Source organism: Girardinichthys multiradiatus, chromosome 21, assembly GCF_021462225.1.
Source record: "Girardinichthys multiradiatus isolate DD_20200921_A chromosome 21, DD_fGirMul_XY1, whole genome shotgun sequence".
Classification (NCBI taxonomy): Eukaryota; Metazoa; Chordata; class Actinopteri; order Cyprinodontiformes; family Goodeidae; genus Girardinichthys; species Girardinichthys multiradiatus.
This window is the reverse complement of record NC_061813.1, coordinates 41,962,262-41,987,748: the sequence shown is the minus strand read 5'-3', so window position 1 is coordinate 41,987,748 and position 25,487 is coordinate 41,962,262. Positions and strand designations below refer to the sequence as shown.

At 41.2% G+C, this 25,487-nt stretch overlaps 1 protein-coding gene across 1 annotated transcript in view; it reads right to left on the bottom strand.

Moving 5' to 3' along the window:
* Positions 1-5,881, bottom strand: part of LOC124858044 (receptor-type tyrosine-protein phosphatase mu-like) — a 174,168-nt gene extending 168,287 nt beyond the window's left edge. The window contains exon 1 of the mRNA XM_047349761.1: positions 5,507-5,881. Within this exon, the coding sequence (XP_047205717.1) occupies positions 5,507-5,594 (88 nt within the window). The 5' untranslated portion in view covers positions 5,595-5,881. The remainder of the gene's footprint in view (positions 1-5,506) is intronic.
* Positions 5,882-25,487: the final 19,606 nt, after the last annotated feature.

The window sequence follows — 25,487 nt, the reverse complement described above, 5'->3', positions numbered from 1 at the left end:
CTCATACTGCAACAGACACACACACACAGCTTGTAAAACACACTCAGAGGAAAAGGTAAAGTCCTGAATCAGCGACAGTCCTGAACCTGGACACAGCAGGTCATCAGGGAAACTGTGTGTGTGTGTGCGTGTTGCTGAGTTAACAGTCGCACTCTAATTACAGACTGTCTGCTCTTTGTTTCCATGTTTCACTTTAAAGGAACATTCTGTGGTCTTCAGAGCTGGATCCAGGATCATCCAGGAACCAGCTGGGATGCAGGTCATGGTGAGAATATGTCACATTACGGTTAAATCCTGCTTGAGACCCGATGTTCTGCTGTAAAAACAAACTGCAACAGCCTAGATGATTTCTGAACATTGTTCTATCAGGTACAGACTGTCTTGTTTTAAATATTAAAACAGATAAAATGAACTACTGACTCCTGAAAGATCGTGAAAGGAAGAGGTGGAAAAATGAATACACACCAATCCTTCACTATCTAATATAGTGAATTATACTACCCAGGATGCACCTGGGTAGTATAACAAAGTTTAACAAACAATGATCTTTATCTTTAGGCGATGATGACTCTGAGATATGAACAATGAGGGTAAAACCGGACCAGAATGTCCAGAGATACAAACATCTGAGTCTAAACTCCAAAACTTTGAGGAAGACATTCAAACCAAACAAGCTTCATCTTCAAAACTCATCATTCAGGCATTAAATTACAAGAAAAATACAACCTACAGCACATCCACCTGCCGTTACCCACGACAACCAGGCATCAGCCTTGCTCCTTCACCGAGGTTGTAAGGTGGCCATCTTGGATTCAGACCATGAACAATTTTAATTTCATTCCCTGCTGCTTTTCATGCACACACACATACACACACACACACACACATACACAGATCAGCAGAGAGGGACAGTCAGTACGGGAAATCAAACACACCCTGAGGCCGCAGACAGAGGCTTTACAGTTTATTAAAACGTATCTCCATTCAGAGTCCAATTTTAACCAAAGTCTGAACCCAGGTCTAAAACCTGGTCTAACCAGTCTGAACCCAGGTCTAAAACCAGGTATAACAAGTCTGAAATCAGGTCTTAAACCGGGTCTAACCAGCCTGAACCCAGGTCTAAAACCGGGTCTAACCAGTATGAACCCAGGTCTAAAACCAGGTATAACAAGTCTGAACCCAGGTATTAAACCGGGTCTAACCAGTATGAACCCAGGTCTAAAACCGAGTCTAACCAGTCTGAACCCGGGTATTAAACCGGATCTAACCAGTCTGAACCCAGGTCTAAAACCGAGTCTAACCAGTCTGAACCCGGGTATTAAACCGGATCTAACCAGTCTGAATCCAGGTCTAAAACCGTGTCTAACCAGTCTGAACCCAGGTCTAAAACCGGGTATAACAAGTCTGAAACCAGGTCTTCAACCGGGTCTAACCAGTCTGAACCCAGGTCTAAAACCGAGTCAAACCAGTCTGAACCCAGGTCTAAATCCAAGTATAACCGGTGTGAACCCAGGTATAAAACCGGGTCTAACCAATCTGAAGCTAGGTCTAAAACTGAGTCTAACCAGTCTGAAACCAGGTCTAAATCCAGGTATAACCAGTCTGAAACCAGGTCTAAAATCGCATCTAACCAGTCTGAAACCAGGTCTAAATCCAGGTATAACCAGTCTGAAACCAGGTCTAAAACCGCGTCTAACCAGTCTGAAACCAGGTCTAAAACCGGGTGTAACCAATCTGAAGCTATGTCTAAAACCGAGTCTAACCAGTCTGAAACCAGGTCTAAAACCGAGTCTAACCAGTCTGAACCCAGGTCTAAATCCAAGTATAACCGGTGTGAACCCAGGTCTAAATCCAAGTATAACAGGTCTGAACCTAGGTCTAAAAACCGAGTCTAACCAGTCTGAACCCAAGTCTAAAACCGGGTCTAACCAGTCTGAAACCAGGTCTAAAACCGGGTCTAACCAGTCTGAAACCAGGTCTAAAACCGGGTATAACCAGTCTGAAACCAGGTCTAAAACCGCATCTAACCAGTCTGAAACCAGGTCTAAAACCGGGTGTAACCAATCTGAAGCTAGGTCTAAAACCGAGTCTAACCAGTCTGAAACCAGGTCTAAAACCGAGTCTAACCAGTCTGAACCCAGGTCTAAAGCCAAGTATAACCGGTGTGAACCCAGGTCTAAATCCAAGTATAACAGGTCTGAACCTAGGTCTAAAAACCGAGTCTAACCAGTCTGAACCCAGGTCTAAAACCGGGTCTAACCAGTCTGAAACCAGGTCTAAAACCGGGTCTAACCAATCTGAAGCTAGGTCTAAAACCGAGTCTAACCAGTCTGAAACCAGGTCTAAAACCGAGTCTAACCAGTCTGAACCAGGTCTAAATCCAAGTATAACCGGTGTGAACCCAGGTCTAAATCCAAGTATAACCAGTCTGAACCCAGGTATAAAACCGAGTCTAACCAATCTGAAGCTAGGTCTAAAACCGAGTCTAACCAGTCTGAAACCAGGTCTAAATCCAGGTATAACCAGTCTGAAACCAGGTCTAAAACAGCATCTAACCAGTCTGAAACCAGGTCTAAATCCAGGTATAACCAGTCTGAAACCAGGTCTAAAACCGCGTCTAACCAGTCTGAAACCAGGTCTAAAACCGGGTTTAACCAGTCTGAACAACAGGTCTAAAACCGAGTCTAACCAGTCTGAACCCAGGTCTAAATCCAGGTATAACCAGTCTGAAACCAGGTCTAAAACCGCATCTAACCAGTCTGAAACCAGGTCTAAAACCGGGTTTAACCAGTCTGAACAACAGGTCTAAAACCGAGTCTAACCAGTCTGAACCCAGGTCTAAATCCAGGTCTAACCAGCCTGAACCCAGGTCTTAAACCGAGTCTAACCAGTCTGAACCCAGGTCTTAAACCGAGTCTAACCAGTCTGAACCCAGGTCTAAAACCGGGTTTAGCCAGTCTGAGCCCAGGTATTAAACCGGGTCTAACCAGTATGAACCCAGGTCTAAAACCGAGTCTAACCAGTCTGAACCCGGGTATTAAACCGGATCTAACCAGTCTGAACCCAGGTCTAAAACCGAGTCTAACCAGTCTGAACCCGGGTATTAAACCGGATCTAACCAGTCTGAATCCAGGTCTAAAACCGTGTCTAACCAGTCTGAACCCAGGTCTTAAACCGAGTCTAACCAGTCTGAACCCAGGTCTTAAACCGAGTCTAACCAGTCTGAACCCAGGTATTAAACCGGGTCTAACCAGTATGAACCCAGGTCTAAAACCGAGTCTAACCAGTCTGAACCCAGGTCTAAAACCGGGTTTAACCAGTCTGAACCCAGGTATTAAACCGGGTCTAACCAGTATAAACCCAGGTCTAAAACCGAGTCTAACCAGTCTGAACCCAGGTCTAAATCCAAGTATAACCGGTCTGAAACCAGGTCTAAAACTGAGTCTAACCAGTCTGAACCCAGGTCTAAATCCAGGTATAACCAGTCTGAACCCATTTCTAAAACCGGGTCTGCAATGAGGATATGGAGTTAGATGAACCCACATTTCTTTGCTCTTCTTTGTTCTCCATCATGACAACATTCCCGGCACTCTCAGGTCCTGTCCCAATACCCGCACCTCCACCCTTGTGTCCCTGAATTGTTCCCGTTGATGGGTTCGAGTCCGTAGTGTTTCCCAATTCTCCAGAGTGGTCCTTAGCCCCGCCCCCTTTGTGCTCCACATCTGCCCTTCGGCGAAGCCCGCATCAAAGTGGACTTCGCCGAAGTATATTACCCATAATTCACTGCTGCAGATGACGTTCTGAGCAAAAACCAATCACAACCGTCAACGTAACCAGTCATCAGATCAGAATAATAAGAACTGCGTAAACTTTAGACAGCAAGCCGACAAATATATTTTTTTACTGGTTTTCCAGACTCAACATTGTAAGAAACCAGTGGGTTCAGAGTGGGTCTGGGCCAGTAGATCATAACACTGAAGTTATCTTTCAAACAAACACTGGTGCAGCGAGTCTGGTGTATAAACCTCCGTCGCTTCCCGCACTTTATTCTCCTCAAAACAATTACTTGTTGCAGTTTTAAATAGTTTTTTTAGCAGCAAAACTGAAAACAGCGCTGGTTCCCGCCCTTTTTGATGTTACAGTTACGGTGCAGAGGTGCAAGTCGATGACGTCACTCCTATTGTCCCAATTCTCCAATTTTACAGCTTGTAACCTGCGCACTTCAACCCCTACATGCACTTGTACAAAGTAAACACTTCATAGAGGGGCGTAGGGTGTAGTGTGGGTATTGGGACAGGGCCTGTGATCTTCATCAGGTGATGACATGCAGGAAGCAGAAGGACGATGGGTCATAGGTCACACTGGGACTAATTTCCAAAGAGCCTGGATGTCTTACATCTGCTGGAGGTTCAACTGAATGTTTTCAGGTTTCAGGAAACTGAAATGGAGCCTTTAAATCCACCAATCAGTGCGGAGGAAAGGATTTCTGCACAGATGAGGAAGACAGACAGAACCTAGAGCTGCACGACAAACGGACCAATCAGAGACCTTCAGCTTGTTACACAAATTAAATCTGATCAGAAACACAAACTCATCAATCAGGAAAACTGAAGCTGATCCAGAAAAATCCTGAAGCTGATCCGGATCAGAAAATCAGTAACTAAGCTGCAGGTTAATGAAAATAAAATGATCCAAACATCATTGTTCTGCGGTTCTGGCTCTGCCTCTGCAGCAGAACTCAGATCTGTGTTTGGTTCCATTGCAGCAAAGCAGAAACATCTAAACTCTGATGAATACACAGATTAATATTCAGACTGGTTCTGATTAATTTATCAAACAGCAGAAACTTACACCTGAGAAATCAGTTCTGATGGATCATCAGCTGTCTAAGCTCTGAATCCGGTCCTACTGGGTTCTACTGATCACATGCAGCGACTGGGACCAATGTGACCAACATCTCAGATGGTTTTTGAAAATGATAAATAAATTCTGTTTTACATGAAGGAATAAAAACAGTTATGGTTCTGATCCGGAGTTCTGCAGAGAAGGAGATTAGTAGGATCAGTACCAGGGACTGACTGCCTCATCCGATAAGATCTCTGATTTAAAATTGTTCTTCTCTGTTTTAATCTGGGGGCTGGTTCTAAGGAACGGGTCAGTGCTGGGTTCGGAACCAAACTGATTCTAAGGAAGAGGAAACAAAGACTCCGGCTCCCTTCAGGCTCCAGGATCTGCTGTTTGTATTCCTGTTCTGAGGTCAGGCGGAGCTTCCAGAACTCCCGAACCGACGGACAGAGACAGAGAAGAGGAAGAGGAGAAAGGAGAGACGGAGGGAAAAGGGGAGAAGAAGTGGGGAGGAAGAGCAAGGAGGAGGAGGAGATTTTCCAGCTGGAAACTTGGATGCCAACACTCAGAAACTCCCATGTTCCCTCTGCAGCCCCTCCTCCTCCGAGTCGGACCCTCTCCAGAACCCACCGCACCACCATTTCCCGGACTGTCCACTTACCTTCGAATGTGTCCGCTCGGGTTCCCCTAACTCCCAGTAAAACCAGTAAGAGAGCGGCGGCCAGCAGGAAACTTCCAGTCCGCTCCATGTTCAGGGAAAACTCCTGAGAACTCCGAGCCTCTTCCTCCTCTCCTCCTCCTCTTCCTCCTCTCCTCCTCCTCCTCCTCTCCTGTGTGATCCAACACGCGCTATCGCGCACTCTGAGGGACTGCGCGCGCGGCCAGGTGAGCGTGCAGACAGGTGAGTTCAGCTCTTTGATCCTCCGGCTTGCTTCTGCGCACGAGACAGACAAACACAGAGCGCGAGACACCGAGAGGGTGTACCGAGCAGCTGGTGACGTCACGGGGTCGAGAGACACCGAAAGAGAGTCAGAGGAGGGGGGGGGGGGGGGGGGGGGGGGGTTCTAACTTTTTCATTTAGATGTTTTATAGAAATTTGTTGCTTGTTAAAATGTTTCCATTGTTGTTGTTTTTATTTCATTTCTTATTTCTTTAATATGTCTTCTTATCTCTCGATATATCTTCTCTTAATTCTTCTTTCTCTATTTTGTTGCTTTTCTGATCCTCCTGTTTTACTTCCAGTGAAGTGTGTTGGTTCTCTCTGCGGTCCATTTGGATCAGGAAGCTGTTTTAATTTTCAGGCCGTTCTTCTTTTTCTTTTATTATTTATTATGAACAAGTTCTCCGTCTTTCTGGCTCAGATCGTAAACTAAATGTTTCATTAAGTGAGTTACATCTTTGTTTGTGTCTCTTTGACTCCAATTATTTTTGAGTTTTATATGAATAAATGGAAATGTTCTGGAGTGATGAGGTCAATTATGAATCCATGTTTGGTTGTTTCCTGAGAAAATCTGTTACTTTACGGCCGGACTTTCTGAGGTAGAAACGGAGCGACTTGCTGCCCCCTGCTGGATGGTGAAGGTCCCTATCTCTTACTAAACTTTGAGCTGGTTGGATTTTTGTTGCTCTTTGCTTTATGATGTTCCTGTTCATGAATACAAGAATCTATGCGGAGTTATATTAATGTTTCATTGTCTGCATTGAAAACACTCCCTTAATACAATTTGAAATTAATTCACTTATAACAGACAAACATTGAGTCTCTACAACAGGCATCGGCAAACTGCGGCCCATTTGGGTTTTTCATCTGACCCGCCGAACATGAGTTTCTCTATTGTGTTGTGAAAAAAATGTATTTGGAAAATAATTTGAACAATAAGCCTTGCATATCCATGCTTTAAGATCTATTAAAGGACAAAACCTTTTTTATGTTATGGCTTTTACATGTCATTTATATTAGTTCATACAAATATTACATCCATCTGCTCCTGGCCCCTGTGTCAGATCTTAGAACCCATTGTGGCCCACGAGTCAAAAAGTTTGCCCACCCCTGCTCTACACCAAAGATTCTCTGCTATGTCAGCCCTTTTTCAGAAGGTTCATGTGGGTCATCTGCTGGACACTGCGATCACTCACAGGTGGTAAATTAGAGTGTGGTTTCTTCTGTCTATACTGATGTGATGTTGGATAAATGTGTGTTTTCATGTTGTGCAAAACTAGAACCTGCTGTAAAACAGCAATTGTTGAGCCTGGTCCAATTTGTCTTAATATTTAACTGTTTTAAAAACTCAAATAAATAAATGACAGACCTGCTCATGAAATCAGGTCTGTTTAATCCTATTTGTTCGTCTCTGTGTTGCTTGTGTTCAGCAAAGAAACGTGACAAAGAGCAGCTTTCAGAGATTCTGTCTCTTTACCGCCACCTGCTGGACAAAAATGCTACAACTGCAGCAGCTCGAGACTCAAACCATGTTTTTAAGGTTCCAACCGAGCCCGCTGGGAGCAGGGAACCCCATTGTTTTTGCTTCGTTTTTACATTATTATTATTATTATTATTATTATTATTATTATTCACTGCTAAAATTCGCTGGGCACAAGAACCAGAAAACGCTGAGAAAAAACAGACATAGCAACCAAGTAGGGAACCACAACCGCTACTCAGATTCTAAAATTCAGAACCCCTAACAACTAGGTGCACCTATTACGTATGACAAAGCGTTCATAACGTCATATCACCTTGTTCCTTGGATGATTCACTTTGAAATTGGCCACGCCCACTTCCGGCTAACTATACTTTTTTTGCTACGTCATAACAAAGGCAAAATCTATTTTCGATAACTACTCCTACATTTTAGGCTCAATCAAGAGGGAACTCTGTACAAACCATCTACAGAGTTAGCGGAACAAAATGGTGTAAAAATAATTCTCAAATGTTTGAATGTTGTTAAAGCTACCTGCGGACAAACGTTAAGTGCAAGCTAGCACAAAAGTTAATTGACTATATCTCTACCATATTTCATGATTTGCAAACAAGATTAGAGATCCTGATAGGTGATGAGCTACTGTGTGTATATATTTAGTTTGATACACATTCATTCAGGGGGACGCTATTGGTACCAAAAGTTTATATCTGCATAACGGATTGATGGATTACAGCAACTTTGCCTGAGGACATACCTTTGATATGATTAAGAAGTGGTCATGGCTTATATGCTATCTCACATTTGAACTTTGAACTCAGTGAATTTGAAAGATTTTGTCAGGGAAATCACAAATCATATGAAGAACTTTGCTACCTAGGAACATTAAAAAAAAAGTTTGAGTTTCACCAATAGATGGCGCTGTTATAACATAAAATGCATTTCGGTAATTATCTCTGAAACCGCTGCTTGCAGAGACTACATCTGAATTCCTGGATGTTTTTTGAGTCATTCTAAATCATGCGCTTTGAAAAAAAAATCGTAGAGTTATGGTAATTAGCAACCATGTTGCATAATATGCAAAACCTATTTTCGTTAACTCCTCCTTAGGGCCGCAGTGAATCAGAGCGAAACTGGGCCTGGTGAGACTGCGATCATAGCCAATAAAACGATATGGAACAGATTTCCAAAATTTTCTTTGTTTTGCGAATTATACGCAAACAAACGTTTTTGAATTTTAAAAAAAGTTTTTTTGGCCCAACTTGAAAATAGATTAAGATCTACAAATAATTTTCATACCAGTAGTGCATAAGGTCAAACTGAAGATATGTACTCATTTTCAGAGGGACCTAGGGGGCGCTATAAGCAAGAAAAATTTATATAGCCAGAATGGCTGAATGGATTTTCAGAAAATTTGGTACATTTCTTCAGGATACCACCTACAGAATATGTTATCAATATGGTAATGATTGGCCAAAGTGGGCATAGCTTATGGGCAACAATGTACCTCTGCACTTTCGCTCATAAAAACATTCCCCAAAAATCACTTGTGGTACCTAGAGAGCTTAAACCTTCAGCATGACTTCTGTGCATAATCCTGAAAAGTATCAACTCTAGCTTAACTTCTATTTCAAAGTGCATCACTACATCGTACGATTTTTGATAGTAAAGTTAGTGGCTGTATCTCCAGTTCTGTTAAGCCAAATGGCGTTGTAAATTAATTTGGATTAAACAAATTCAAGTGTGGTGGCTGAGAAACTTCAGGTTGATTTTTCACATTTAAGATCTTCTTGGTGAATGTTTAGATTTTTTTCTGACACTATGGATTTTACATGATTTTTTTAATTCTGGTCATTGTTACTAATATCATCAAAATGATAGTTACCAATTCTTTTTATAAATCTGTAAATTAGGGACATGATGAACAATCTATATCATTCCACATATAGATATGGTTATCTGAGAGTATTTAGGATATTTTTTTAAATATATGTATTTTGTATGAATTTTTCAATTTCACTTAGTACTATGGAAATGAAGGTTAACAATTTTTGGTTGAAAAGGTAATTAATCCAGGCACTTGAATAAACACTATTATTTCTTCTACAGTCCTGGTCATCTGAGAATAGTTGGGGAATTTTATAATGAAATATTGATTTTTAATTATTTGTCAATTTTGGGTCATTATTGACTTGAGTTGTATAAACAACGTATTATGATTTTTGTGTCGAAAACCATGACATCTAGGGATATTCTAAACAATGCATATCACTGCAGTTATGGATATGGTTAATGAAGAATATTTTGAAAATTATGATGCATAGTGATTTGATAAAATATGCATAAAATGCTCTGTTCACTCTCAAATGGGAATTTTTAAAGTTTTTCTTCAATACTGGGGGCAAACTTGCTGGGAAGGGCTTGGAACCCATTCATAACTGCTTGCAGTTCTAGTTATTCATGTTATTAAATGGGGTTAAGATCAGAAACAGATTAATAAAGTTATGATTTTGACATCATGTTTCCATTAATCAATGTCATTTTAAACAATAATGTGAATAAATTAAGAAATGTTTTCTTATCATATTACAACAGAAGGTCTTATGGCAGAATGAATTGGTTTATATGGCAGATTTTATGTTTGTGACCTTCAGAAATCCCTCCCACTGAGACACATCGAATACCAGTGTAACTGGTACTTGATGTGAGGCCGATGCATTTCATTCAAATCAAAGTAGAAATCATTCAGTTTTATTCAGTTTAACACAGAGAAATATATTTCTTTACTGAAACCTTCACTGCCCTGATATTCTCTCAGTTAAATGCAGTTAAAGGTAGTTCTGCTTCAAACTGAAACAAGGTTTCCGTCATTATTTCTGTGGATCAGAGATAGTGATCTGAAAATTCTTTTATAAAAGCACTTAAGATGACAAATGTTATATAAATTAGGTGAATTGAAACACCAACTTAACTGTGATCCTGGGGACTATGTTGTCCAGGCCTGTGGTCCCTGGTATGGTCTCCCATGGCAAATTGGCCTCAGGGGAGGGGTCAGACTGAGAGCAAATCAAAGATCTCGATGTAAGTTGACTGCATTATTTTGCAAATCTCTCCCAAAATAGAAGGTCCAGGGTACCCTCCTGGAGCCAGGCCTGTCTGGTAGTGGAGCCTTGGCTCCAGGGCCTTAGCCAGGCACAACCACACAAGGCAACAGGAGGCCACCTCCATGTGAGCTCACCACCTGCAGGGAGAAGAATCAAGGTTGCATGCAGTGGGAGCTAGGCGTAAGGCGAGTGCAGTTTCTTGGGCATGGTTGTTGGAATAATTGTATATAGTTTTATCTTATATTTTTCCTTTAATCTTATATTTTTCCTTGTCTGTAACTTTACTATTTGATCTTTATTACCTTTCATGCTGAAAGGTGGATGTTGAAAGTGTGGATGACTGTGATAGGCTACTCGGTCGCCCGGACCTGCAGTTGAAGAAGGGCGAGACTTTTGTATGAAGGCTGTCAGAGGCTAGGCGAGTCATTTCCCAACACCAGCTTAAACAGAACTTTCAGTAAACCTGCTTAGTAAGATCTTTCAGGTTTGGGGAAGTCCAGACCCATTGGATGGAGAGCTGGTTTGAGCAATCCCTTTAGACATGGGGAAGTAGGAGGGAGGGGTTAGCTCATCGGATAATGAAATACCTCAGACACCGATAAAAAATAAAAAACCACAAACACAGGGGCAGGATGTCCTCCTAAATATCTAGGACCTTCTCTCCCTAGAAAGCATTAAACCTGAAGTTACCTTACTGTTGAATGGAAAATCAATAACTTTTCTTTGTGATACCGGAGCATGCAGGACAACCTGTAGAGAAACAATCCCAAATTCCAGATTTAGTGATCAGCAAATAACAGTAAGGTCAGCTAGTGGAAAATTGACACGAGTCTGTGAGTCTGAACCAGTTTGGATAAGAGATCCCAATGGACAGTCATGTCAGCTATCTATTCTAATGTTCCCTGAGTGTCCGGTGAATCTATTGGGACGAGATGGATTATTACATCTGGGGTTAGCATTAATTAAGACCTCAGAAGGACATATTGTAGTAAAGAGAAAAGCAGAACTCAGCCAAGGAGATTATTTCGTGTTAAAAGGAGTGGGACCACCTTATTACCACTATTCACTGGATGTTCTGAATAAGCCACCCCTAGACATAGGGACAGCTTTATTAACAGAAGGAAGAAATGTCATTACTCGACTACAAGATCAGATGACACCAGATGATCTACATATTACCATGTGGTATAAAAATACTCCTGGACCAGATAAAACTTATGGAGAAGCATTAACTAAAGTAACTCCTACTAAAGTCATGGTAACTTATGTTTATACAGATGGGAAGAGTACGTCAGTTGTTGAAGTTGTGTTAGCGGAAGACACTAGGAAGCTCTGGACACCTCCACACGTCTTTATTCAAGGATAAAGAACTCAAGTGGCAGGACATGGGAAGAATAGTGCAGAGGGGAAAAGATGCCACAGACTGGTTTGCAACATCAATGAATACAGAAATCAGTGCATCCACAGGATTAACTAGGAAGTCATTATTCTGGACAGTGACAGTACAGGAAGAGATACATTTGCATACAAAGCATCAATGAGAAATATTCCTTACTGAACAGAAGGAACAGTTCTTGAATGAAGTCCCTGATAAATTATGGTCAAAAGACCCAACTGATGTGGGTTTAATAAAAGGAGCGTTACCTGTTTAAATCAGAGCAAAAACAGAATACAGACCCAGAATAAATAATACCCTTTGAAATATGATGCTCGTGAAGGAATAAAACCAGTAATAAAGGATTTAATAACTGCAGGGGTGATAATAAAATGCGAGGACTCACCAGGAAACACCCCCATTTTTCCAGTTAAAAAACAAGCTCCATCAACAGGATGGCGCTTGGTACAAGACTTACAGGCAGTTAATAATGCAGTTGTTCAGAGAGCACCATGTGTTCCTGATCCTTATACATTATTAAATTCCCTAAGACCAGATGCTAGAATATTTACTGTAGTTGATATAAGCAATACATTTTTCTCTGTACCTATAGATAAAGATAGTCAGTTCTGGTTTGCATTCACCTTTGAGGGACAAAGATATACTTATACCAGACTACCTCAAGGCTACTGTGAAAGTCCAACTATATACTTTCAGGAAATGAGTGCAAGTATGGCCAAGTTTGACCCTCCAGGAGGTAGTCAGGTTTTACTATATGTTGATGATGTGCTATTAGCCTCTCCTGATGAGGAGACCAGTAAAAATGACACAATAGCATTATTAAAACATTTAGCAGAAGAGGGACACGAAGTCAGTAAAAAGAAACTTCAGTTGTGTAAAAATGAGGTTAAATACTTAGGTCATAATTTTAGCGCAGGGGGACGCACAATTGTAGAAGAAAGAAAGACTGAAATATTACAAGCTCCAAAACCAGTAACAAAAAAGCAAATGATGTCCTTCCTTGGACTAACTAATTATTGTAGAAACTGGGTGCCAAATTATGCAGAAATAGTAGCTCCATTAAACAAACTAATGTATGAGGAAGAGCTGAAAATGACGTCTGAACTGAAATGGAGTGTAGAAGCTGAAGAAGCATTTACCAACATAAAACAAGTTCTAGTTTCCAGTACTGCTTTAGCATTACCAGATTATAGTAAACCGTTTGTTCAGATGCTAGATTGCAAGGGACATTTTATGACTTCAGTTCTGGTTCAACAACATGGAGATAAAATGAAACCAATAGCCTATTTCTTTTCAAAACTAGATAGTGTTGCGTGTGTGCAACTATATTGTGTGAGAGCTGTAATTGCAGCCTCCATGGCAGTTGAAGTCAGTGCTACAATAGTGTTGTTTCACCTTTTAACTTTAAGAGTTCCCCATGCAGTTTCAGCATTATTACTGCAAACAAATATGACCTTTCTATCACCTGCCAGACATTTGTCCTGCATGTCAACCTTACTGTGACAACCACATTTAACTATAGAAAGGTGCACTACTTTAAACTCAGCAACATTGTTACCCACACCTGAAGATGAAATTCAACATTATTGTCAAGAATTAGCAGAAAAAGAAGCAAAAACTAGAAGTGATTTGTAGGATCAACCTCAGAGTAAAATAGTTTATGTAGATGGTTCCTTCAGAAAAGATGAGAGAGGGAAGACACAAACAGGATATGCTGTAGTGATGAAAGATAGAGTTAAAAGCGAAACAATTTCCTTCACATTATTCTGCACAAGATGCAGAGTTAATTGCGCTAACCAAAGCCTGCAAACTATTTGCAGATGAAGAAGTAACTATTTATACTGATAGTCAATATGCATTGCAACAGTGCATACATTTGCTCAGTGTTGGAAAAATAGAGGCATGGTAATGTCTACTGGAAAACCAGTAACACATGCTGATTTGATCTCCACAGCACAGGTAAGAAGTGACTCCAGGCTCAATAATCCAAGGACAGAAACAGGGTCAACGATTGGAACAAGAGGCGTCAGGCAAGGGAAGGCAGAGGCATAAACCAGATGCAGGAAACAAGGTCGACAACCAAAATCCAAATAGTCCGACAGGGAGCAGGCAGAGGCATAAATCCAAAAGGCAAGGCAAGGTCAAGAACAATGATCAGACAGGAAGGAACGCTGGATATCTACTCACACAAAGGCTTTCAAAAATCTGGCACCGTCTGCTTGTCAGAGTCAGTATATATCAGGGAAGACACAGGTGCTTGGCATGACATAGATTGCACTACACTGCAGCAGCCACCAGGTGCATCTAATCTGCTGATTACACCCAGGGAGACAGGGTAGAGCAGACGTACCAGAATCATAACATTAACTTTGTAAAAAGGTCATTTTGGTTGAAAGCTCCACCAGGGTAAGTGATTTATAGACTGATAATAGGGTGGACCCAGACATTTAGAGGCTGGAGAGACCCGAAAGTTAGTGAAGAAAATTAAGACACTGGAACCATTTAGAGGAGTCAAAATTTCAGCCAAAATGACTTTTAGATGGATGAACAATGCTCTCCATTGTTGGGTATTTATATATTTTTTCTTATATTAATTTTTATTTTTCTGGTATTTCTGGAAACCCATCAAGATAAATTAGAATGTAACAACATCTGCTATGAGTTATATGAAACAAGTAGCGTTAAATCAAGGAAGGTAAGATAACCTAACTATGTGCACTGAACAAACTTCTTATACTTATGGTATTCAAGTGTGCGTGAAATCTAAAACCATAGCTGTGGTGCTAATCCACTCATTAGCTTGACCAAATTAGGAAGGAAAGGACAGGATTATAGAAGTTATAAATGGTACTTAACTAATGATAGAAGAGACACCTCATGGTCCGTGATGGTAGCTGATGAAGGGAACAATTGGACACCAGAGTGGGGCACCACTGATTATGGTAGTTATTAAAAGAAGTTGTTTAAGCTCCATAAAGTGGATAATGTAATCCAGGTAACAATATGTCCTCCCGACTACGTTACATCAGGAGGAAAATGTTGGGGATTTCTCCTGTGGGTTTGGGTTTCAGGGTCAGACCCAAATTTTGACCTTTTTGTTTGTGAAGTAAAAACTGAAACGACTCTCTCCCCTAAGGCTACAGCGAAGAGAGTAAAAATTATGTTAGGAAACTTAACCACAGATGACTAAGTTCCAGGTTGTTACTGGAGTATCAGGAACAAATAATAACTGATTATTGATGGTAGAGCAAGAGGCTAACATGACTAAAAGAGATTGTGTTGTGTGTTTGGGTCCCAAGTTTTATTATAAATAATTCCAGCTGTGATACCACAACTCTGTGTGATGGAAATAATGAATCAAACTAATTTAATGAAATGTGTCAGCACTGGGATTCTGTTTTTCCTGTAACCACAGCAGATAAGGATAAATCAGTTTTCCATAAACGGGTCACCACTGGAAACTATAAATGTATAAATATGACAGAGAGAGGTAATAAATTAGGGAATCTCACTGCAGTATGGTGTACTACAATTGTAAAAGTAAATAAGTGTTTTAAACCAGTCTCTAGAGGAGACATTTGGTGGTGGTTGTTTGATCGATTACCTTCAAAAGTAACAGGACTCTGTGCTCTAATTACTTTATTGTTACCAGTTTCAGTATATTCTATGTTAGTAGATGAAGTAACAGATGGACTATTTAGTGTTAAATCCACATGATTGGTGTGATAGAAAGTGCAGAGCAGTAGCTTGGTAGACTGAGGGAGACTCTACATACATAGATGCTATAGATGAAGATAAACTGATCAAGTAGCTGCAAGATTTGAATCAAGTATCTGTTGGTGATGTACGATGAACAAAAACGTAGACAGGATCAACTATTCACTACAATGTTCAAAAACTAGGAAATTGGACACAAAGTGGGTTTGAACTGTCCATGATCAATTGGCTTCAACTTCCCTGATGGCATTCCAGAATAGAATTGCTTTGGACATGTTGTTAGCTGAAAAAGGAGGAGTTTGTGCTATTTTTGGAGAAAAATGTTGCACATTCATACCTAACAACACTGCTGCTGATGGCAGCCTCACTAAAGCCATAGAAGGTTTGAGATCTTTAAAAGGAAAAATGAAGGAGTATTCTGGAGTAGACACCTCGATGTGGGACTCCTGGCTGGATATGTTTGGGAAGTATAACATTTTAGTATCATCAGTAATCATTTCCTTTGCAGTGTTTGCTGCAATTTTGACATTGTGTGGATGTTGTTGTATTCCCTGCCTTCGTTCTCTGCTTAACCGTCTCATCACCACAGCTATTTCTCCTATGGAAGACAGAGTTACACAACTCTATCTGTTATTTAAACATCAGGATGATGAAGATGACGAGGATGGGACTGACCACTTTTCTGACAGATGTTTTTCAGAGCGGTAGGAGATTTGTAACTGGAAGCACATCTCTGTCCGTTCTCCTCGCAGTGAGTGAAATAACTAATTCTTAGTCTTTCTCTTCTTTTTGTGATGTTATAAGTATTTTAGGTTGTTTGAACCTGACAATGGTGATTCCGGGTATCACAGTTTGGTTTTTTAGGACTGGGAATGTCAGCTCTCTGGCCAGCAAGGAGCCAGATTTACTGCATGAGGTTAAACAGTACCGACTGGATGTAGCTGGCCTCATCTCTACACACTGTTTGGGGTCTGGACTTTCTCCTGTCCAGGAAATTACCAAGGAGCAAGGATACTCACCAACCCCTGGCTGAGCATCTCAGTGTTGGAGTTCTGCCTGATAATCCGCCTCTTTGTGGCTTCAAGTTCCAAAATGAAAGATTCTGACTTTTATCTGTTCTTATGCACCAAACAGCAGCTCAAATTACTCGACCTTCTTGGAGTCTTTGCATGGTTTCCTGGAAGGGGTTCCATCTAGGGAATGTGTTGTGCTCCGGGGGGACTTCAATGCCTGTGTGGGCAATGAGGGAGCTACATGTATGGGTGTGATTGGGAGGAACAGCATGCCTGATTTCAAGAAAGAAAGTTTGTAAGTATACGAGGCCACCTCAGGCCAAAGGTTAATGATCAACTTTGTAATTGTAATTTGTAATTGTGGCGTTTTGCCTTTGACAGATGGGTGAGAAGAGGGGCAGAGCTGTCAATGGATCGCCATCAGTTAATGAGTTGGATCCACTGGAAGGGGAGGCTGCCGGACGTGCCTGCTACACCAAAAATGAGACTTGAAGGAAAACTGGGAACATCTGACCAAGACCCCATTCAAAAGATCTTCAAGAGTTTCTCTTATCTTCTGAGGCAAGCATTAGGACATTAGGACCAGGTATCAAAGTCCAGTCCCCGAAGACTGCTGTCCTGTAACATTAAATGTGTCTCTGCGTCAGCACACCTGAATGAAATAATTATGCAATTAGCAGGACTCTGAAATGTGACTGCATGGTGATGAGGTAATTCAGTTATTTGATTCAGGTGTGTTGGACCAGGGACACATCGGAAGGCTGCAGGACACTGGCCCTTGAGGACATGTTCAGGGCTTCCAGGAGCTGTAGCCTGAAGGTAACATTTGCCTCTGTGTCATGATCCTGGTGTCTGGGTGTAAAATTGTGGGCATTTGTGAATTATTTTCCTGAACAGAGAATCTCTGCTGGAGGGCGTGGCTGGCCTACTGCAGACTGTAAAGGATTTAAGAAGCTGTTGGACAACCACATGTTGCCTGATGATCAGCTGACCCTGGAAGAGTCAAGCCCAAGTATTTCCTCGCTAAACTTCTTTGTTTTTGCCTTCCTCTGTGGAAAAGTAATTTATGTTTACCTGCTTACCTCAACTCAAGCTCACTCCCAGGTTAGAAGCTTCTTGTTGGTTCCTGAATCCCTGAAGTAACCGTCTTCAAGGCAGATCTCTCCCAGAAAGCCATTCAGGTGTCCTCCTAGAGACATGAAAGGTTGTGGGACCAGGGGACCTGTTGTGATCACCAATGGTGATGGAAGCTACCAAGCTGAAGAAAGGTCTTCAGAGCTTGTTTGGCTCAGGGGACTCCTGAAGCAACTGGCAAAAAGCATTGCAGCTTCTGTAGAGGCAGAAGCAACAAGACTTCCATGGAAAGGATTCACAGAGGCTGTGGAGAAGGACTGCATAGTGTGTTAGAAGAGGAACCCCGGGAACATCTCAAATTGTTGGGTTTTAGGGTGGGTGTGGTCAGGACAGAGAACATTGTCGGCTGGGTGACAGTACGTATAAAGTATAGTAAAGCATAGTCCTAGATCCCAGCCCACAGGTCACCACCAGCCCGTCTGCGTTTCTAACAGATTTTCCCCGCTCAGCGACACACCCGCTGAGAAGCCAACTCTGGTAATTGGCAGCTCCATAGTCAGAAACGTGGCACTAGAGACACCAGCGACCATAGTCAAATGTCTGCCAGGGGCCAGAACGGGCGACATTAAATCCTACCTGAAACTGCTGGCTAAGGATCAGCATAAATACAGTAATATTGTTATTCACGCTGGCGGTAATGACACCCGGTTACGTCAATCGGAGGTCACCAAAGTTAGTGTTGCTTCGGTGTGTAAGTTTGCCAAAACAATTGTTGTAACTATGAATCTGAGAATATTATTTAATATTTAATATTAATATTAATATTTTATCAAATAATATTTGGGTTTGTTAAGGGTTGTCCTGTGAATACCAGCCCCATTAAGGCGATGGTATTAGAACAAAATAGAAAGGTGTGAGACGAGCTCTGACATTATTGAACAGCATAAACTCTGCACATATATGGAATAAATTCACACAATTTCTTAAAATACAAGAATTTATTAACAAAAATAAGTCAACTCAAAGTCAAACATATTTCAATCAACAAACTCTTTACTTTGCTAAAACAATCCAACTAAACTACCAAGCAGAATTAAAGAATAATGAAGACTAATGGACTATGTACAATATAAACAAGTTGATTAAAGATGATTGATAATTATGACCAAAAAGAGTGATGCAACATTACCATGCAATGTTTATGTTTGAGAACCAAGGATTATCTTGAAGAATCTGGAAATTAAGTTAAGTTAGTCTTGAAGCTAACTTAGGTAATAATCAGCAAACGTTTAGACAACCATTCACAATGTAAGATCAGATAAAATATTATTTTAATAAAATAATGTTTTAAATAATGATCTGCTGAATAAAATCAACCTTCTGGATGACTAATTCTCAACGGTGTTTAATTAGCTGCCTTTATTTATTGAAATAATATTTGAAGAAATATTATTGAGTATTTTGGAAAAGAGCCAAATCTTTCTGGAGAAATGGGCTTAATGGTGTTTACTTAGTTATCAGATTTAGTAAATGATGTTCAGGGATGATTATTCACTAGCTTGAAAACCAACAACCTTTCTGTTGAATACTCTTTAGTAGCACATGTTCTCTACCGGTTAGCTGTTAAGCTAACAAAGAAGCGGATAGCTCAGCACCAGAATCAACACCTTTAAAATACCAGGGTTAATAAAAGGGTTAAAATGCATAAGCGTGGACGGCGCGTTATGAGCGATGTTCTGTTTAAAACCACCCTTTAAATAAAGCTTATCCAACCTTAAAACATACAAAGAACACAGACCGGCATGTGTGCTACAGATAGCATGCCAGCACCAAGATAGCGGAGTTTCACAAAACCAAACTTCATAACATGAAAACGTTTAGATCATTTCACCCTAAACCTATCTGTTAATCTGCCCAAACCTAACCTCTGACCGTGGTGAGGAAATGTTGTCCAAGGGCGAAGTTTGAAGAAGGTATCCACAGTCAACAAGCGGTTGGCTCGGTAGCTCCGCTGGGTGTTGGAGGTGTGTTCGCTCTGAACAAAAGGGTGAGCTTTCAGCTAACCTGACCTCCGGAGCTGTAGCTTGAAAGACTGCTCGTTCTGTCCATCAACCAGCTGTTCCGTTACCGTGGACACGGTGATGCAGGCCGTTGTCCTTCCTTCAGACTCGGCTTGTAGAAACAGCTTCTCTACTGGGATTTCTCTGCGACACAGTTTAGCTTCTGCAGGGGCTTCGAAGAGAAAAGGTAAGCAACTCTTACACCTTAATTTCCCCGTTCATGAATGAAAATACCGGATACACAGACAGTATTTCATTCTACTTAACTTTGCATATGATCGATGATCGTATGGCTTCCTTGGATCCAGTTGAATTCATGTCTTTTTGCCAGCAAAAGACATCAGCGCGCTGTGTTTCCCTCCTATCCCGATGGTCATCGGCGTGGAAGAGAAAGACTTGTGGAAAGGTGGGGGTCTTATGCGGGCAGTGGCATCATGGGAAGTCCTCTGCTACCCCCCCTTCCCCTTTCGGAGATGTGCTGGAAGTCAGTTAAATGCCATTTATTTTGAAAGTTCCAGAAATGTTCGTACCGGAGTTTAATGTTGAAATCCATGGCTGTAGGTCACAACACAATGTCGGACTCCGTCATTTTCTCTGGTAACTTCCCCGATCTGACCAGTGACGACATGTTTAGCCGCATGCTAGGTCTAGGTGGTTTCCAGAAAACGATGTGGGTTAATAATTGGCGAATATTTTGGGGAAAACCTGGTCTGATCCGGAGAGACGGCATCCATCCCACTTTGGATGGAGCAGCTCTTCTTTCTAGGAATCTGGCCGAATTTATTAGTTCTCCAAAACTCTGACAACCCAGGGTTCAGACCAGGAAGCAGGGTCGTAGTTCAACACTCCTCTCTGCAGCTTCTGTACTGCTACCCACCCATTACCCTATTAAGACAGTGTCTCGTCCACGGCCAAAATTGAATAGATTAAAAAATAATCTAAAAGGAGGAAATCAGGAAAATCTCATAAAAATAAACACAACTCAGACCAAAAAGAAAAATACAACAATTAAATGTGGCTTACTGAACATAAGATCTCTCTCTTCAAAGACATTGCTAGTTAGTGACCTGATTTGTGACAATCAGATTGATTTATTTTGCCTCACAGAAACCTGGCTGCAGCAAGAGGATTATGTTACTATAAATGAGTCAACTCCTACTAATTATTTAAATTTTCACATTCCTCGAATTACTGGGCGAGGGGGAGGAGTAGCAACCATCTTTTAGTCGGATTTATTGATTAGTCCCAGACCAATCAATAGCTACAACTCTTTTGAATATTTAATCCTTAGTTTTCCTCATCCAAATTGCAAAGCACTAAAACCTCTTCTGTTTGTTGTTTTGTACTGTCCACCAGGCCCTTACTCTCAATTTTTAGATCAGTTTTCAGACCTTTTATCTGATTTAGTGTTAAATACAGATAAAGTTATTATAGTGGGGGATTTTAACATTCATGTAGACGCTGAACGTGATAGCCTAAATATAGCGTTTAATGCTATCTTAGACTCAATTGGCTTTGCTCAAAACATTAACAAACCTACCCACCTTTGTCTTCATTCTCTGGACCTTGTGCTGACATATGGCATTGAGTGTAAAGACATAACAATATTCTCTCATAACTCTGTCCTGTCTGACCATTTCTTGATAACCTTTGAGTTTAATTTAACCGAGTACTCCACACCTGAAAGAAAATTTCATTATAGTAGATCATTATCAGACAATGCTGTAACAACCTTTAAAGAATCTGTTCCACTTTTAATTTCCTCATTATCACTGAAAAGCACAGTGGAGGGCAATAATTCTGTTTCTGCCCCTTCACAAATTCATTATTTTGTTCATAGTGTTTCTTCATCATTGCGTGATGCATTAGACAATGCAGCCCCCTTGAAAAAGAAGGTAATCATTCATAGGAGGCTAGCTCCTTGGTTTAATTCAGAGCTGCGTACTTTAAAGCACAATGTTAGAAAATTGGAGAGAAAATGGCGCACTACACACCTAGAGGATTCCTACTTAATCTGGAAAAATAGCCTACTGTTGTATAAAAAGACACTTCACCAAGCTAGAACAGCTTATTTCTCATCATTAATAGAAGAGAACAAGAATAATCCTAGGTTTCTCTTTAGTACAGTTGCTAAACTTACACAGAGTCATAGCTCTGTTGAGCCATCCATTCCCTTAGCTCTCAGCAGTCATGACTTTATGGGATTCTTCTTAAATAAAATTGATTCTCGTACTCGTACTCGTACTTGTCGTCTTCCGCTTTATCCAGGACCGGGTTGCGGGGGCAGCAGACTCACCAGAGACGCCCAGACGTCCCTCTCTCCAGACACCTCCTCCAGCTCCTCCGGGGGGAGCCCAAGGCGTTCCCAGGCTAGCCGAGAGACATATTCCCTCCAGCGTGTCCTGGGCCTCCTCCCAATGGGACATGCCTGGAACACCTCTCGAGGAAGGCATCCTGGAGGCATCCGGTATAGATGCCTGAGCCACCTCAACTGGCTCCTCTCGACGTGGAGGAGCAGCGACTCTACTCCGAGCCCCTCCCGGATGGCCGAGCTCCTCACCCTATCTCTAAGGGAGCGCCCGGCCACCCTACGGAGGAAGCTCATTTCAGCCGCTTGTATCCGGGATCTCGTTCTTTCGGTCATGACCCAAAGTTCATGGCCATAGGTGAGGGTAGGAACGTAGACCGACCAGTAAATTGAGAGCTTTGCTTTTTGGCTCAGCTCTCTCTTCACCACAACAGATTGGCACAGCGCCCCCATTACTGCGGCAGCCGCACCGATCCGTCTGTCGATCTCCTGCTCCATTCTTCCCTCACTCGTGAACAAGACCCTGAGATACTTAAACTCCTCCACTTGAGGCAGGAACTCCCCTCCAACATTGATTCTATTAAAAATAAAATCTTTGACATACTCCGGAAGATGATTACTTAATCCTCAGCAAGTGAGACAACATTGGAAATAACTGTAGAACCTGATTTGTGTTTGGACTGTTTTGATCCTGTGAAGCTTCCTGAGTTATCAGAAATATTAGCTTCATCTAAACATTCAACTTGTATGTTAGACCCAATCCCAACCAAATTATTTAAGGAAGTGTTCCCTCTGATTACCAGCCCCATTTTAGATATGATTAATCTATCTTTAGTAAATGGATCAGAACCACAGGCTTTTAAGGTAGCTGTAATTAAACTTTTACTTAAGAAACCTTCGATTGATCGAGATGACTTGATAAATTACAGAACTATATCCAATCTTCCATTCTTATCTAAAATTCTTGAGAAAATAGTTGCTAATCAAATGTGTGAACATTTATACAGCAATGACCTGTTTGAAGAGTTTCAGTCAGGTTTCAGAGCTCATCATAGCACTGAAACAGCTCTGCTGAAAGTCACTAATGATATTCTTATGGCCTCAGATAATGGACTTGTATCTGTTCTGGTTCTGTTAGATCTCAGTGCTGCATTTGATCCAGTCGACCATAATATTCTCTTAGAAAGGCTGGAATATGCTGTAGGGATCAGGGGAACAGCGCTAGGCTGGTATAAATCTTATCTGTCTGACAGATTCCAGTTTGTTCATGTAAATGATAAATCATCTTTAAACTCCAGGGTTAATTGTGGAGTACCACAGGGTTCAGTACTTGGGCCAATTCTCTTTACTATATACAGGTCCTTCTCAAAAAATTAGCATATTGTGATAAAGTTAATTATTTTCTATAATGTAATGATGAAAATTTAACATTCATATATTTTAGATTCATTGCACACTAACTGAAATATTTCAGGTCTTTTATTGTCTTAATACAGATGATTTTGGCATACAGCTCATGAAAACCCAAAATTCCTATCTCACAAAATTAGCATATTTCATCCGACCAATAAAAGAAAAGTGTTTTTAATACAAAAAACGTCAACCTTCAAATAATCATGTACAGTTATGCACTCAATACTTGGTCGGGAATCCTTTTGCAGAAATGACTGCTTATATGCGGCGTGGCATGGAGGCAATCAGCCTGTGGCACTAAGGTCTTATGGAGGCCCAGGATGCTTCGATAGCGGCCTTTAGCTCATCCAGAGTGTTGGGTCTTGAGTCTCTCAACGTTCTCTTCACAATATCCCACAGATTCTGTATGGGGTTCAGGTCAGGAGAGTTGGCAGGCCAATTGAGCACAGTGATACCATGGTCAGTAAACCATTTACCAGTGGTTTTGGCACTGTGAGCAGGTGCCAGGTCATGCTGAAAAATGAAATCTTCATCTCCATAAAGCTTTTCAGCAGATGGAAGCATGAAGTGCTCCAAAATCTCCTGATAGCTAGCTGCATTGACCCTGCCCTTGATAAAACACAGTGGACCAACACCAGCAGCTGACACGGCACCCCAGACCATCACTGACTGTGGGTACTTGACACTGGACTTCTGGCATTTTGGCATTTCCTTCTCCCCAGTCTTCCTCCAGACTCTGGCACCTTGATTTCCGAATGACATGCAGAATTTGCTTTCATCCGAAAAAAGTACTTTGGACCACTGAGCAACAGTCCAGTGCTGCTTCTCTGTAGCCCAGGACTGGGGAATGCGGCACCTGTAGCCCATTTCCTGCACACGCCTGTGCACGGTGGCTCTGGATGTTTCTACTCCAGACTCAGTCCACTGCTTCCGCAGGTCCCCCAAGGTCTGGAATCGGCCCTTCTCCACAATCTTCCTCAGGGTCCGGTCACCTCTTCTCGTTGTGCAGCGTTTTCTGCCACACTTTTTCCTTCCCACAGACTTCCCACTTAGGTGCCTTGATACAGCACTCTGGGAACATCCTATTCGTTCAGAAATTTCTTTCTGTGTCTTACCCTCTTGCTTGAGGGTGTCAATAGTGGCCTTCTGGACAGCAGTCAGGTCAGCAGTCTTACCCATGATTGGGGTTTTGAGTGATGAACCAGGCTGGGAGTTTTAAAGGCCTCAGGAATCTTTTGCAGGTGTTTAGAGTTAACTCGTTGATTCAGATGATTAGGTTCATAGCTCGTTTAGAGACCCTTTTAAGGATATGCTAATTTTGTGAGATAGGAATTTTGGGTTTTCATGAGCTGTATGCCAAAATCATCCGTATTAAGACAATAAAAGACCTGAAATATTTCAGTTAGTGTGCAATGAATCTAAAATATATGAATGTTAAATTTTCATCATGACATTATGGAAAATAATGAACCTTATCACAATATGCTAATTTTTTGAGAAGGACCTGTATATGCTTCCAATAGGTCAAATTATCAGGCAGCATAGGATAAATTTTCACTGTTACGCTGATGATACTCAGCTTTACTTATCCATAAATCCTGATGAACCCAACCAGTTAGATAGACTACAAGCATGTCTTGAAGATATAAAAACTTGGATGACTTTAAATTTTTTGCTTCTAAATTCAGACAAGACAGAAGTTGTCGTCTTTGGACCGGAGTCTTTCAAAAAGAAACTGCTTAGTCAATCACTTAACCTGGATGGCATTAAATTGACCTCGGATAATAAAGTAAAGAACCTTGGTGTTAACTTTGACTAGGACATGTCATTTAAATCCTATATTAAACAGGTTTCTAGGATTTCCTTATTTCATCTCCAGAACATTGCCAAAATTAGAAATATCCTGTCCAGGAGTGATGCTGAAAAACTAGTCCATGCATTTGTTACTTCAAGGCTGGACTATTGTAATTCTTTACTATCAGGATGTCCACAAAATGCAGTTAAAAACCTTCAGCTGATTCAAAATGCTGCAGCAAGAGTTCTGATGAAAATTAAAAAGAGAGATCATATTTCTCCTATTTTAGCTTCCCTTCATTGGCTCCCTGTTAAATCCAGAATAGAATTTAAAATTCTCCTC